The 13,527-nt window shown below is 40.7% G+C and overlaps 1 protein-coding gene across 2 annotated transcripts in view; it reads right to left on the reverse strand.

The window, feature by feature from the left end:
• The window catches only part of LOC139562968 (C-Jun-amino-terminal kinase-interacting protein 1-like), a 75,268-nt gene that overhangs the window by 18,258 nt on the left and 43,483 nt on the right, over positions 1–13,527 (reverse strand). For both annotated transcript variants that reach the window (XM_071381184.1, XM_071381182.1), the window contains exons 4-6: positions 12,183–12,258; positions 8,265–8,437; positions 2,397–2,500 (exon numbers count right to left, since the gene is read on the reverse strand). In XM_071381184.1, coding sequence (XP_071237285.1) covers positions 2,397–2,500; positions 8,265–8,437; positions 12,183–12,258 — 353 coding nt within the window. The remainder of the gene's footprint in view (positions 1–2,396; positions 2,501–8,264; positions 8,438–12,182; positions 12,259–13,527) is intronic.

Here is a 13,527-nt window from a genome sequence, read left to right on the forward strand (position 1 = left end):
GTGGAAATTATAGGCAATTAGCAAGACACCCCCAAAAAAGGAGTGATTCTGCAGGTGGTGACCACAGACAACTTCTCAGTTCCTATGCTTCCTGGCTGATGTTTTGGTCACTTTTGAATGCTGGCGGTGCTCTCACTCTGGGAGTGAGACTAGCAATTCTAGTGGCATCTCTAGCAATTCTAGTGGCATCTCAATTCTAGTGGCATCTCAGCTAGAAATGCACACTATATATACAAAAGTATGTGGACACCCCTTCAATTTAGTGGATTCAGCTATTTGAGCCACACCCATTGCTGACCGGTGTATAAAATCGAGCACACAAAAAGTCAATCTCCATAGACAAACATTGGCAGTAGAATGGCCTTACTGAAGAGCTCAGTGACTAGAGCTGCCTCGGTCAACTGTAAGTGCTGTTATTGTGAAGTGGGAACATCTAGGAGCAAACACGGCTCAGCCGCAAAGTGGTAAGCAACACAAGCTCACAGAACGGGACCGCTGAAGTAGCGTGTAAAAAGTGTCTGTCCTCTGGAAGCAACGCCAGATCAAGAACTGTTAGTCTGTGTCACGTTCTGACCATAGTTCTTGTGTGTTTTGCTTGTTTTAGTGTTGGTCAGGACGTGAGCTGGGTGGGCATTCTATGTTGTGTGTCTAGTTTGTCTGTTTCTATGTTTGGCCTAATATGGTTCTCAATCAGAGGCAGATGTTTTGTGTTGTCTCTGATTGGGAATCATATATAGGTGGCTTGTTTTGTGTTGGGGTTTGTGGGTGGTTGTTTCCTGTCTTTGTGTTTTCTCTGCACCAGATAGGGCTGCCGTTACAGTCTGGAGCTTCATGAAATGGGTTTCCATGGCAAAGCAGCCACACACAAGCTTAAGATCACCATGCACCAATGCCAAGCATCAGCTGGAGTGGTGTGAAGCTCATCGCCATTATACTCTGGAGCAGTGGAAACGTGTTGGAGTGATGAATCACACTTCACCATCTGGCAGTCCGACAGACGAATCTGGGTTGGCGTATGCCAGGAGAACGCTACCTGCCCTAATGCATAGTGCCAACTGTAAAGTTTTGTGGAGGAGGAATAATGATCTGGGGCTGTTTTCATGGTTCAGGCTAGGCCCCACAGTTCCAGTGAAGGGAAATCTTAACGCTACAGCATACAATGACATTCTAGACAATTCTGTGCTTCCAACTTTGTGGCAACAGTTTGGAGAAGGCACTTTCCTGTTTCAGCATGACTGTGCCCAAAGCAAGGTCCATACAGAAATGGTTTGTCGAGATCGGTGTGGAAGAACTTGACTGGCCTTCACAGAGACCTGACTTCAACCCCATCGAACACAATTGGGAAGAATTGGAATGCCGACTACAAGCCAGGCCTTATCGCCCAACATCACTGCCTGACCTCACTAATGCCTAGTTAAATAAAGGTTAAATAAATAAAAATGAATATTGCTCGTGGCTGAATGGAAGCAAGTCCCCACAGCAATGTTCCAGCATCTAGTGGAAAGCCTTCCCAGAAGAGTGGAGGCTGTTATAGCAGCCAAGGGGGGACCAACTCCATATTAATGCCCATGATTTTGGAATGAGATGTTCGATGTACAGGTGTACACATACTTTTGGTCCTGTAGTGTAGCTTTTGAGCAATGGCCAATACCTCTTTTCAACCTGCCTCTGCCGCTGTCCTCTTTTCTTTTCCATTATGTTTTAATGATTTCCTGTCTTAACCTTTCTAATTTGTGATCTAAGATTATTCTGCTGTCAATGCTTGTTTGTGTGATACAGGGTTAGGGTCAATTCTGAAATGAGTTGCGAATTCTATTCTTAAATTTGAATTGAATTTGAATTGCCCACACCCCACAGGAAACAGACTTTGAAATTGAATTCAAATAGCTTATTTATTCTACACATTACTACACAAATAAATACAAAATTGTAACCAATACTATGTATAAGAATTAAACTATGTGGTTGAATCAAAGGAATGAAACTCATGTCTTATTTGAATGGCTTTGAATTAATTTACTTCCTTTAATTAAAATGAAATGACAATTTTTCTGCCTTAGGGATGTGTCCAATTCCAATTAGAATATTAAATGAATGCGTTGAATTAAATTCTGAATTCCGACCCCAACCATGGTGTAATACCATACTATTTTCATAGAGAACATACTATAGTGTTTACCTCTCACACTTTCTACCCCATTATTTCCCATCTTCCTACTCAATCCATCTGTCTCTTCAACCATATCTGTCTCTTCCTCCTCCTCTCTCTCAGTTAATGATTATGGTTTTCATTGGTAATGTGCCAGTTGACATCTCTCTCACACTCTTTCTATCTTCTCACTCTTTCTACCCTCTCACTCTTTCTTTCACAAGCACACACACAGCACATCCCATACCTTCTGCATAGCTGCACACAGAACATCGTTGCCTTTGTGGTAGGGCACTTGGACTGAGCCCAGGAATTTCATGTGGTATCTGTCTACCCATTCACTGCTCTTCACTGTGGGAGACAGAGATAGAGAAAGATACAAAATATAAACTCTAGATGCTCAGTACATTTAACGGCGCAATATGTAGAAATAGCTCTGCCATTTCTTGGTTTCTAATGACAAAAGCAAAATATAACATAGAGAATAATTGTACCATCAATAACTGTCATGGACCGCATAAAGATTTACCCTCACCTGTTTTCGTATATTGCAGCATAGTAACTAGTAACCACTTAACTATCCTCGAGGTAAGCAACATTCCATCCTTCACAATCCTGTAAATAATAGTTCGACATCTGTAAGTATTCATATTCAAATCAAAAAAACTTAATTTGTCACATGCGCCGAATACAACAAGTGTAGACTTTATTGTGAAATGCTTACTAACAATCCCTTAACCAACAGTGCAGTTCAAAAAGAGTTAAGAAAATGTTTAGCAAGTAGACTAAAATAAAAGTAACACAATAAGATTAACAATAAAGAGGCTATATACAGGGGGCACGGGTACCGAGTCAGTGTGTGCGGGTACAGGTTAGTTGAAGTAATTTCTACATGTAGGTGGGTGTGAAGGGACTATGCATAGATAATAAACAGTGAGTAGCAGCAGCGTACAAAAGGGAGGAGGGTCAATGTAAATTGTCTGATGCCGATTTTATTGATTGTTCAGCAGTCTTATGGCTTGGGGTTAGACTTGGCGCTCCGGTACCGCTTGCTGTGCGGTAGCAGAGAAAACAGTCTATAACTTGGGTGTCTGGAGTTTCTGACAATTTTATGGGCTTTCCTCTGACACTGACTATTATATAGGTCCTGGATGGCAGGAAGCTTGGCCCCAACGATGTACTGGGCCGTTCGCACTACCCTCTGTAGCGCCTAATGGTCAGATGCCGAGCAGTTTCATAGCAGGCAGTGATGCAACCAGTCAGGATGCTCTCGATGGTGCAGCTGTAGAAACTTTTGAGGATCTGGGGACCCATGCCAAATCTTTTCAGTCTCCTGAGGGGGAAAAAGTTTTGTCGTGCCCTCGTCACGACTGTCTTGATATGTTTGGACCATGATAGTTTGTTGGTGATGTGGACACCAAGGAACTTGAAACTCTCGAGCCGCTCCACTACAGTCCCATTGATGTTAATGGGGGCCTGTTCGGCCCGCCTTTTCCTGTAGTCCACGATCATCTCCTTTGTCTTGCTCACATTGAGGGAGAGGTTGTTGTCCTGTCACCACACTGCCAGTTCTCTGACCTCCTCCCTATAGGCCGTCTCATCGTTGTCAGTGATCAGGCCTACCACTGTTGTGTTGTCAGCAAACTTAATGATAGTGTTGGAGTTGTGTTTGGCCACGCAGTCGTGGGTGAACCGGGAATACAGGAAGGGACTAGGTACATACCCCTGAGGGGCCCCAGTGTTAACCTGTTTGGGCTAGGGGGCAGCATTTTCACATTTGGATGAAAAGCGTGCCAAGAGTAAACTGCCTGCTACTCAGTCCCAGTTGCTAATATATGCATATTATTAGTAGATTTGGATAGAAAACACTGAAGTTTCTAAAACTGTTTGAATGATGTTTGTGAGTATAACAGAACTCATATGGCAGGCGAAAATCTGAGAAAAATCCAACCAGGAAGTGGGAAATCTCAGGTTTGTCGTTTTTCAACTCTTGGCCCATCGAATACACAGTGTCTATGTGGTCATATTGCACTTTCTAAGGCTTCCACTAGATGTCAACAGTCTTTCTGTGCTTCTACTGTGAAGTGGGGGCGAATGAGAGGGGATTGAGGTCTTCCAGAGTGCCACGAGCTGACCATGCACGTTCACGTGAGAGCGAGCTCTGTTCCATTGCATTTCTGAAGACAAAGGAATTCTCCGGTTGGAACATTATTGAAGATTTTGGTTAAAAACATCCTAAAGATTGATTCTATACTTCGTTTGACATGTTTCTACGGACTGTAAAGGAAATTTTTGACATTTCGTTTGCTCCTAGTGATTGCGCGTCATAAATTTGGAATACTGGGCTAAACACGCTAACAAAAAGGAGATATTTGGACATAAATGATGAACTTCATCGAACAAATCAAACATTTATTGTGGAACTGGGATTGCTGGGAGTGCATTCTGATGAAGATCATCAAAAGGTAAGTGAATATTTATAATGCTATTTCTGACTTATGTTGACTCCAACATGGCGGATATCTTTGTGGGTTGTGTTGGTCTCTGAGCGCCGTACTCAGATTATTGCATGGTTTGCTTTTTCCGTAAAGTTTTTTTGAAATCTGACACAGCGGTTGCATTAAGGAGAAGTATATCTTTAATTCTGTGAATAACACTTGTATCTTTTATCAATGTTTATTATGAGTATTTATGTAAATAAATGTGGCTCTGTCCAAATTCACGCAATGTTTTCGAGGCAAAGCCAAATGTAAACTGAGATTTTTGGATATAAATATGAACTTGATCGAACAAAACATACATGTATTGTGTAACATGTTGTCCCGGGAGTGTCATCTGATGACGAATATCAAAGGTTATTGATTAATTTTATCTCTATTTCTGCTTTTTGTGACTCCTCTCTTTGGTTGGAAAATCGCTGTATGCTTTCTGTGACTAGTTGCTGACCTAACATAATGATATGTTCTGCTTTCGCCGAAAAGCTTTTTTTGAAGTCGGTCACTGTGGTTGGATTAACGCGAATTGTATCTTTAAAATGGTGTCTAATACTTGTATGTTTGAGAAATTTGAATTATGAGATTTCTGTTGATTGAATTTGGCGCCCTGCAATTTCATCGGCTGTTGGCAAGGGGTGGAACCCCATTCCTAGACAGGTTAAAGATCAGCATGGCAGACGTGTTGTTGCCTACTCTTACCACCTGGGGGCGGCCTGTCAGGAAGTCCAGGATCCAGTTGCAGAGGGGGGTGTTTAGTCCCACAGTCCTTAGCTTAGTGATGAGCTTCGTGGGCACTATGGTTTTGAACGCTGAGCTGTAGTCAATGAACGGCATTCTCACATAAGTGATCCTTTTGTCCAGGTGAGAAAGGGCAGTGTGGAGTGCGATTGAGATTGCCTCATCTGTGGATCTGTTGGGGCAGTATGTGAATTGGAGTGGGTCTAGGGTGTCCGGGAGGATGCTGTTGATTTGAGCCATGACCAGCATTTTAATGCACTTCATGGCTACCGGCGGTAATCATTTAGGCAGGTTACCTTTGCTTCCTTGGGCACAGGTAGGTCTGTGGTCTGCTTGAAAAATGTAGGTATTACAGACTCGGTCAGGGAGAGGTTGATAATGTCAGTGAAGACAGTTGACGGTTGGTCCGCACATGCTTTGAGTACACGTCCTGATCATCTGTCTGGCCCAGCGGCTTTGCGAATGTTGACCTGTTTAAAGGTTTTGTAATTCCTTGTTAATGTGTGTTCATGTACTTCTCATTATTACACCATTTATTGCTTTAATGATGTTAAAAAAGATAGCTAGATAAAACGGGATTAGCCGACCCCATTGAAATGTATGGTGTTTAGCTTGGCAGTTAGCTAGCCCCATTGCTATTAATGTTTCTCTCTTTAATTGTCATGCTAACTAATTAGCATGGATGCGTGTGTACGCAAATGTATATCTGTGTATACCTGTGTTAGTATACTCACCTGTGTCCTACCTGTTTAGTCTATTTTGGTTCATCCTGGATGTTCACCTCCATGTACAATGCCCTATCTACAAAGGACTATTGTAGCCTTTATCTATCTTTTGAGACCTGTAAATCATTATTCTCTCCAAACATGTTATGTGTTACTGTTTAGCTTTGATACATCCAATTCTACATGTATCTATATATACACTACCAGTCCACCTACTCAGTCAATGGTTTTTCTTTATTTGTACTATTTTCTACATTGTAGAAAAATAGTGAAGACACCAGAACTATGAAATAACACATATGGATTCATGTAGTAAACCAAAAAGTGTTTAACAAATCAAAATATATTTTATATTTGAGATTCTTCAAATAGACACCCTTTGCCTCGATGATAGCTCTGCACACTCTTGGCATTCTCTCAACCAGCTTCATCATGGAGTCACTTGAAATGCATTTCAATTAACAGGTGTGCCTTCTTAAAAGTTAATTTGTGGAATTTCTTTCCTTCTTAATGCATTTCAGCCAATCAGTTGTGTTGTGACAAGGTAGGGGAGGTATACAGAAGATAGCCCTATTTGGTAAAAGTTGAAGTACATGTTATGGCAAGAACAGCTCAAATAAGCAAAGAGAAACGACAGTCCATCATTACTTTTTGACATGAAGTTCAGTCAATACAGAAAATTTCAATAACTTTGAAAGTGCAATCGCAAAAACCATCAAGCGCTGTGATGAAACTGGCTCTCATGAGGACCGCCACAGGAATGGAAGACCCATAGTTACCAGGATAAGTTAATTAGAGTTACCAGCCTCAGAAATTGCAGCCCAAATAAATGCTTCACAGAGTTCAAGTGACAGACACATCTCAACATCAACTGTTCAGAGGAGACTGTGAATCAGGCCTTCGTGTTCGAATTGCTGCAAAGAAACCACTACTAAAGGACACCAACATGAAGAAGAGACTTGCTTGGGCCAAGAAACACGAGCAATGGAGATTAGACCAGTGGAAATTTGTCCTTTGTTCTGATGAGTCCAAATTGGATAATTTTGGTTCCAACCGCCATGTCTTTGTTAGACGCGATGTGGGTGAACGGATGATCTCCGCATGTGTATTTCCCACCGTAAAGCATTGAGGAGAAGGTGTGATTGTGTGGGGGTGCTTTGCTGGTGACACTGTCTGTGGTTTACTTAGAATTCAAGGCATACTTAACCAGCATGGCTACCACAGCATTCTGCAGCGATACGCCATCCCATCTGCTTTGGGCTTAGTGGGACTATCATTTGTTTTTCAACAGGACAATGGCCCAACAATCTCCAAGCTGTGTAATGGCTATTTTACCAAGAAGGAGAGTGATGGAGTGCTGCATCAGATGACCTAGACTCCAGAATCACTCGGCCTCAACCTAATTGAGATGGTTTGGGATGAGTCGGACCGCAGAGTGAAGGAAAAGCAGAATATGCGGGAACTCCTTCAATACTGTTGGAAAAGCATTCCAGGTGAAGCTGGTTGAGAGAATGCCAAGTGTGCAAAGCTGTCATCAAGGCAAAGAGTGGCTATTTGAAGAATCTCAAATATATTTAGATTTGTTTAACACTTTTTTGTTTACTACATGATTCCATATGTGTTATGTCATAGTTCTGATGTCTTCACTATTATTCTACAATTTAGAAAATAGAACTCTAAAACTTTAGTCCGGTAGTGTAAGTGAGAATATCATACTTACCTTTTGTTCATGTTGTGCCTATAATTTTTGTGCATACAGTTTTAGACTTCTGAAATTCAATCTTCAAATTATATCTCCAGCCTGGTTCTTGGAGGATTAGTGTTAAGAAAAGTTTAGCTGGCTATCTAGCTAAAGAAGCGCTCATTGGAGCATGCCTTTAGTGAGAACTGCAAACATAATGTATTATCAGCTGTTTGAAGCTGGTGTGCAGACCTGAATGAGGCTATCATTTTGATATCATGAATGGTCAGTCCTTGCACCCATAGCTCTGATGACTGGTTACATTTCTCCAGTCCCATCCCTCAGCTGTTTACCAAATCAATGGCGGGGTGTTGGCTTTGTTATTGTTTGAACTACAGATTGCCCCTTTAAAGTGCTGCAAATACTCATTTAGCATTTTAGCACGGTCTAAATAAGCAGGGATCAAATCACTGCACCTTTGAAGCTCTCTGGCTCCTTGGCGACCTCTATGGCGTAGTAAGCAGGGAAGATGCCGCGGGTGCCTGTACGCATGTTGTAGCCTTCGTACCAGTAATCCTCTGCTTGTACCTCCACCAGTAGAGGGTCATCCACCTCCAACTCCAGCTCGTCATCATGGCGAGGGACAAACCTGTAGTCGTCACAGAAACAGGGACAAACAGCCAGACAGAACAACAGGTCAGATTTTAGAACCTGTTCATGCTTAGAGAGACACTTTTTTAACTGTGTAACGTTCAAGTCCACACCTGTGTACTTTGGCTGGTAACAGATACAGTGCACTCAGCTTATAAGATTCACAGATATACAACTGAACTGCTTATGGTGGTCAAACACCATAGCTAAGAAATACTCCTACTGTGTCATGTGTCATTTGGTGTCATGAATCACTTGGTTCAATCATCATGATCAAACTGTTTAATATTTGTCTTCCTTAAAGGGGTAATCTGCAGTTGCTACATAATTTTTTTAACTTTTGAATTAATTAATTGATTCTTGAAGAATATAACTTGCGTCAAAAGCTTAGTTCAACTGTCATACCTCATCAGAAACCAAAATATAAGCGTGTTTTAATCTCTTGTTTTGTAAACAGACAGTACACAAAGGATTACTTGTGTTATACTGTTCAAATGTATGACGAAGTTACGAGTAATGGTAAAAGGATCACCAAAATGAAACGTTTCTGTGGTAGTACTTCCATGAATTTCACTGTAGTGTTGGCCCTCTATGTTGAACACAGAAATATATTTTATATTTGAGATTCAATACACCAAACGACGCGTATTGAGCAGCCCGTTGGTTTGGCAAAAATCTGTGTCCAAATCAGTCAAACACTCAATATTTATTGAAAATGGTATTGTATTTTTTGCTTTCAAGAGGTCTGGAGGGTTGAATTTTTCTGAGAGCCGATCTGTGACCTGCAAAATAACATACACTTATTTAATTGATTTTATGACTCTAGATTTTTCCAAATGCCGGCTTGGGGATTCAAACCAGCAACCTTTTGGATACTGGCCCAATGCTTAGTTTAAAGATAATTGACATTAGATCATAGTTAGCTTAGCACAATTGTTGGAAGTCTCAAGGTACAGTAGCCAGCTCCTCTCAAAAGCATGGAAAAAATATCTCCTAGCTACTCCAAAGCTGGGTGGTTAGCACTTTCTATGTATTTTTTACAAGTATATATAAAACTATACAATTTCAATTCCAGTTGTTTTAAATGCAGTTATTTTTGGAACTATTTGATGTAAAATACGATTTTTTTTAATCTGCCGTAGGCGCAAGAAAAGGCTATGTGCAACCTATCAAGTCAACAGACAATGCTTCAGTTCTGAGCGAGATAGCTGGTAGTTCCATCACATGCCCAATATAATTTTTGAGTGTGCTGTGGGAATTTATAAAATAAAAATTACTATGTAGGACTATAAATGACCAACCAACCAGCTTTGAAATCGTTAGAAAGTATATTTCCCTGCTTTTGAGAGGAGCTAGCTACTGTTTATTTATTTTTTATTTAACCTTTATTTAACTAGGCAAGTCAGTTAAGAACAAATTCTTATTCACTATGACTGTACCTGGAGAATACCAGAAAATTGTGCTATGCTAACGATAAGCTAATGTCAATTACCTGCAAACTGCATCCCGAGACATAACAATGTTATTGATGAGTTCATCTGACTAGGTAGGTAAAATAAAGAGCTAAATCCCCAAGTCTCGCAGCATCCCTTTAAAAAGGAATAGTTTCACCATATTAAAATGAGAGTTCAGTTCACATAACAGTGGTTGACCTTAATATGAGGGACAGACATAAATTAATCACTAATCGCATGAAATCAATAATCTTCGGAAATTACTTTGTCAATGCAAGTACATAACTATAGCTTTACAATGATGGTGAAAAAGTGGAGAAATGTTGAGGTTAAGTGGGTTAAAATCATCCCAGAAGTCACATGGCAAGTGACATTACAAAATGCAGATTTTTGACACTTCATAAAAAATTAATTTATTGGCTTGTCCATGTGGTCAACATTAAATGAAACTTAATTTAATATACTGTAACCGTCTTTTAAAATGCAATATTTGTGCTCAATTTCTACTGAAAATATCAAAGGGACGCAAAATGTACCCTATTTGTGGAATGACGCCAATATACATAGGTTTTTCTGCTCTACTGATTCCTAGAGACTCATTTGGCCTGTCAAATCTATTTGTCATGGAGGATAACTTTACAAGACACCTTACTAAAAGCTACAAAGCAAGGCTGAAGTGCAAAAGGTCAATTACTTTAGTGGTTAGGATTACCAAAGTGCTCTGTGTAAGAATGATGGGTTAGAGGTCTTTGTTTAATCAGTGCTGGGATGTAGTTGTGGGTTCTAATTCCCACTTAAGCTAAACTTAAAAAAAGAAAAGAAACGTCCTCTCACTGTCAACTGTTAATTTTCAGCAAACTTAACATGTGTAAATATTTGCATGAACCTAACAAGATTCAACAACTGAGACATAAACTGAACAAGTTCCACAGACATGTGACTAACAGAAATGTAATAATGTGTTCCTGAACAAAGGGGGGGTCAAAATCAAAAGTAACAATCAGTATCTGGCCCTAGACCTCACCCTCCAATCCAACAGGTCCCAGACGTGCTCAATGGGATTGAGATCCGGGCTCTTCGCTGGCCATGGCAGAACACTGACATTCATGTCTTGCAGGAAATCTCGCACAGAATGAGGAGTATGGCTGGTGGCATTGTCATGCTGGAGGGTCATGTCAGGATGAGCCTGCAGGAAGGGTACCACATGAGGGAGGAGGATGTCTTCCCTGTAACACACAGCGCCGAGATTGCCTGCAATGACAACAAGCTCAGTCCGATGATGCTGTGACACACCGCCCCAGACCATGACGGACCCTCCACCTCCAAATCGATCCCACTCCAGAGTGCAGGCCTAGGTGTAACGCTAATTCCTTCGACGATAAACGCGAATCCGACCATCACCCCTGGTGAGACAAAACCGCGACTCATCTGTGAAGAGCACTTTTTGCCAGTCCTGTCTGGTCCAGCGATGGTGGGTTTGTGCCCATAGGCGACGTTGTTGCCGGTGATGTCTGGTGAGGACCTGCTTTACAACAGGCCTACAAGCCCTCAGTCCAGCCTCTCTTACCCTATTGCGGACAGTCTAAGCACTGATGCAGGGATTGTGCATTCCTGGTGGTGTAACTCGGGCAGTTGTTGTTGCCATCCTGTACCTGTCTATGCAGTTGTGATGTTTGGATGTACCGATCCTGTGCAGGTGTTTCACGTGGTCTGCCACTGCGAGGACGATCAGCTGTCCATCCTGTCTCCCTGTAGTGCTGTCTTAGGCGTCTCACAGTACGGACATTACAATTTATTGCCCTGGCCACATCTGCAGTCCTCATGCCTCCTTGCAGTATGCATAAGGCATGTTCACGCTGATGAGCAGGGACCTCTGGGGCATCTTTATTTTGGTGTTTTTCAGAGTCAGTACAAAGGCCTCTTTAGTATCCTAAGTTTTCATAACTGTGACCTTAGTTGACTACCATCTGTAAGCTGTTAGTGTCTTAACGACCGTTCCACAGGTGCAAGTTCATTAATTGTTTATGGTTCATTGAATAAGCATGTTTAAACCTTTTACAATGAAGATCTATGAAGTTATTTGGATTTTTATGAATTTACTTTGAAATACAGGGTCCTGAAAAAGGGACGTTTATTTTTTTGCTCGGTTTATATACTGAAAGTATGTTCTTAATAAGTCACTTTGTATAAATACCTGCCACATTTAATTAGCAGTAGCGCAGTTGACGACAATGATGATGGTGACCAAGACAATAATGATGTGATGATGATAATAAAGGTATATCTCACCTGTAGACGGCTCTGTGACTCTGTTCCCTCTCCTCCCCATTAATGAAGCAGGAGAACAAGCCAAACGACTTTGCACCTGGAGAAGTCGAAAGCAAAAGAGAATGTTTCTTTATTCTATAGTACTCTTTTCAAAGTATACCTAACAGAATACACACTGTACTTACAACAATCACTTTGTTTATTTATCCCTTATTTAATAAAAGGCATCCCGCAAGATTCTACTCTGGGTCCAGTACTTTTTAATGTCTACAGTGCCTTCAGAAAGTATTCATACTCCTTGACATATTCCACATTTTGTTGTGTTACAGCCTAGATGAAATGGATGTTTTTCTCCCCCATCTACTCATAATAACCTATAATAATGAAGTAAAAAATTTTGTAGAATTTTTTGCAAATGTATTGAAAATTAAATGCAGAAATATATTGAATACATACACTACTGTTCAAAAGTTTGGGGTCACTTAGAAATGTTCTTGTTTCTGAAAGAAACAAATAACATCAACATTGATCAGAAATACAGTGTAGACATTGTTAATGATGTAAATGACTATTGAAGCTGGAAACGGCAGATTTTTTATGAAATATCTACAGAGGCCCATTATCAGCAAGCATCACTCCTGGGTTCCAATGGCACATTGTGTTAGCTAATCCAGGTTTATCATTATAAAAGGCTAATTGAACATTAGAAAACACTTTTGTAATTATGTTAGCACAGCTGATAAAATGTTGTTCTGATTAAAGAAGGAATAAAACTGGCCTTCTTTAGACTAGTTGAGCATCAGCGTTTGTGGGTTCTATTACAGGCTCAAATTGGCTAGAAACAAAGAATAGAAAGAAGAGTGGGAGGAACAACTGAGCAAGAGGACAAGTACATTAGAGTGTCTAGTTGGAGAAACGGATGCCTCACAAGTCCTCAATTGGCAGCTTCATTAAATCGTACCCGCAAAATACCAGTCTCAAAGTCAACAGTGAAGAGGCGATTCCGGGATGCTGGCCTTCTAGACAGAGTTGCAAAGAAAAAGCAAAACAGTTGAAGTCGGAAGTTTACATACACATAGGTTGGAGTCATTAAAACTAGTTTTTCAACCACTCCATACATTTCTTGTTAACAAACTATAGTTTTGGCAAGTCGATTAGGACATCTACTTTGTGCATGACACAAGTAATTTTTCCAATAATTGTTTAGACAGATTATTTCACTTGTTATTCACTGTATCACAATTCCAGCGGGTCAAAAGTTTACATACTGTACACTAAGTTGACTGTGCCTTTAAACAGCTTGGAAAATTCCAGAAAATTATGTCATGGCTTTAGAAGCTTCTGATAGGCTAATTTACATAATTAG

The sequence above is a fragment of the Salvelinus alpinus genome, chromosome 33 (genome assembly GCF_045679555.1).
Source record: "Salvelinus alpinus chromosome 33, SLU_Salpinus.1, whole genome shotgun sequence".
Taxonomy (NCBI): domain Eukaryota; kingdom Metazoa; phylum Chordata; class Actinopteri; order Salmoniformes; family Salmonidae; genus Salvelinus; species Salvelinus alpinus.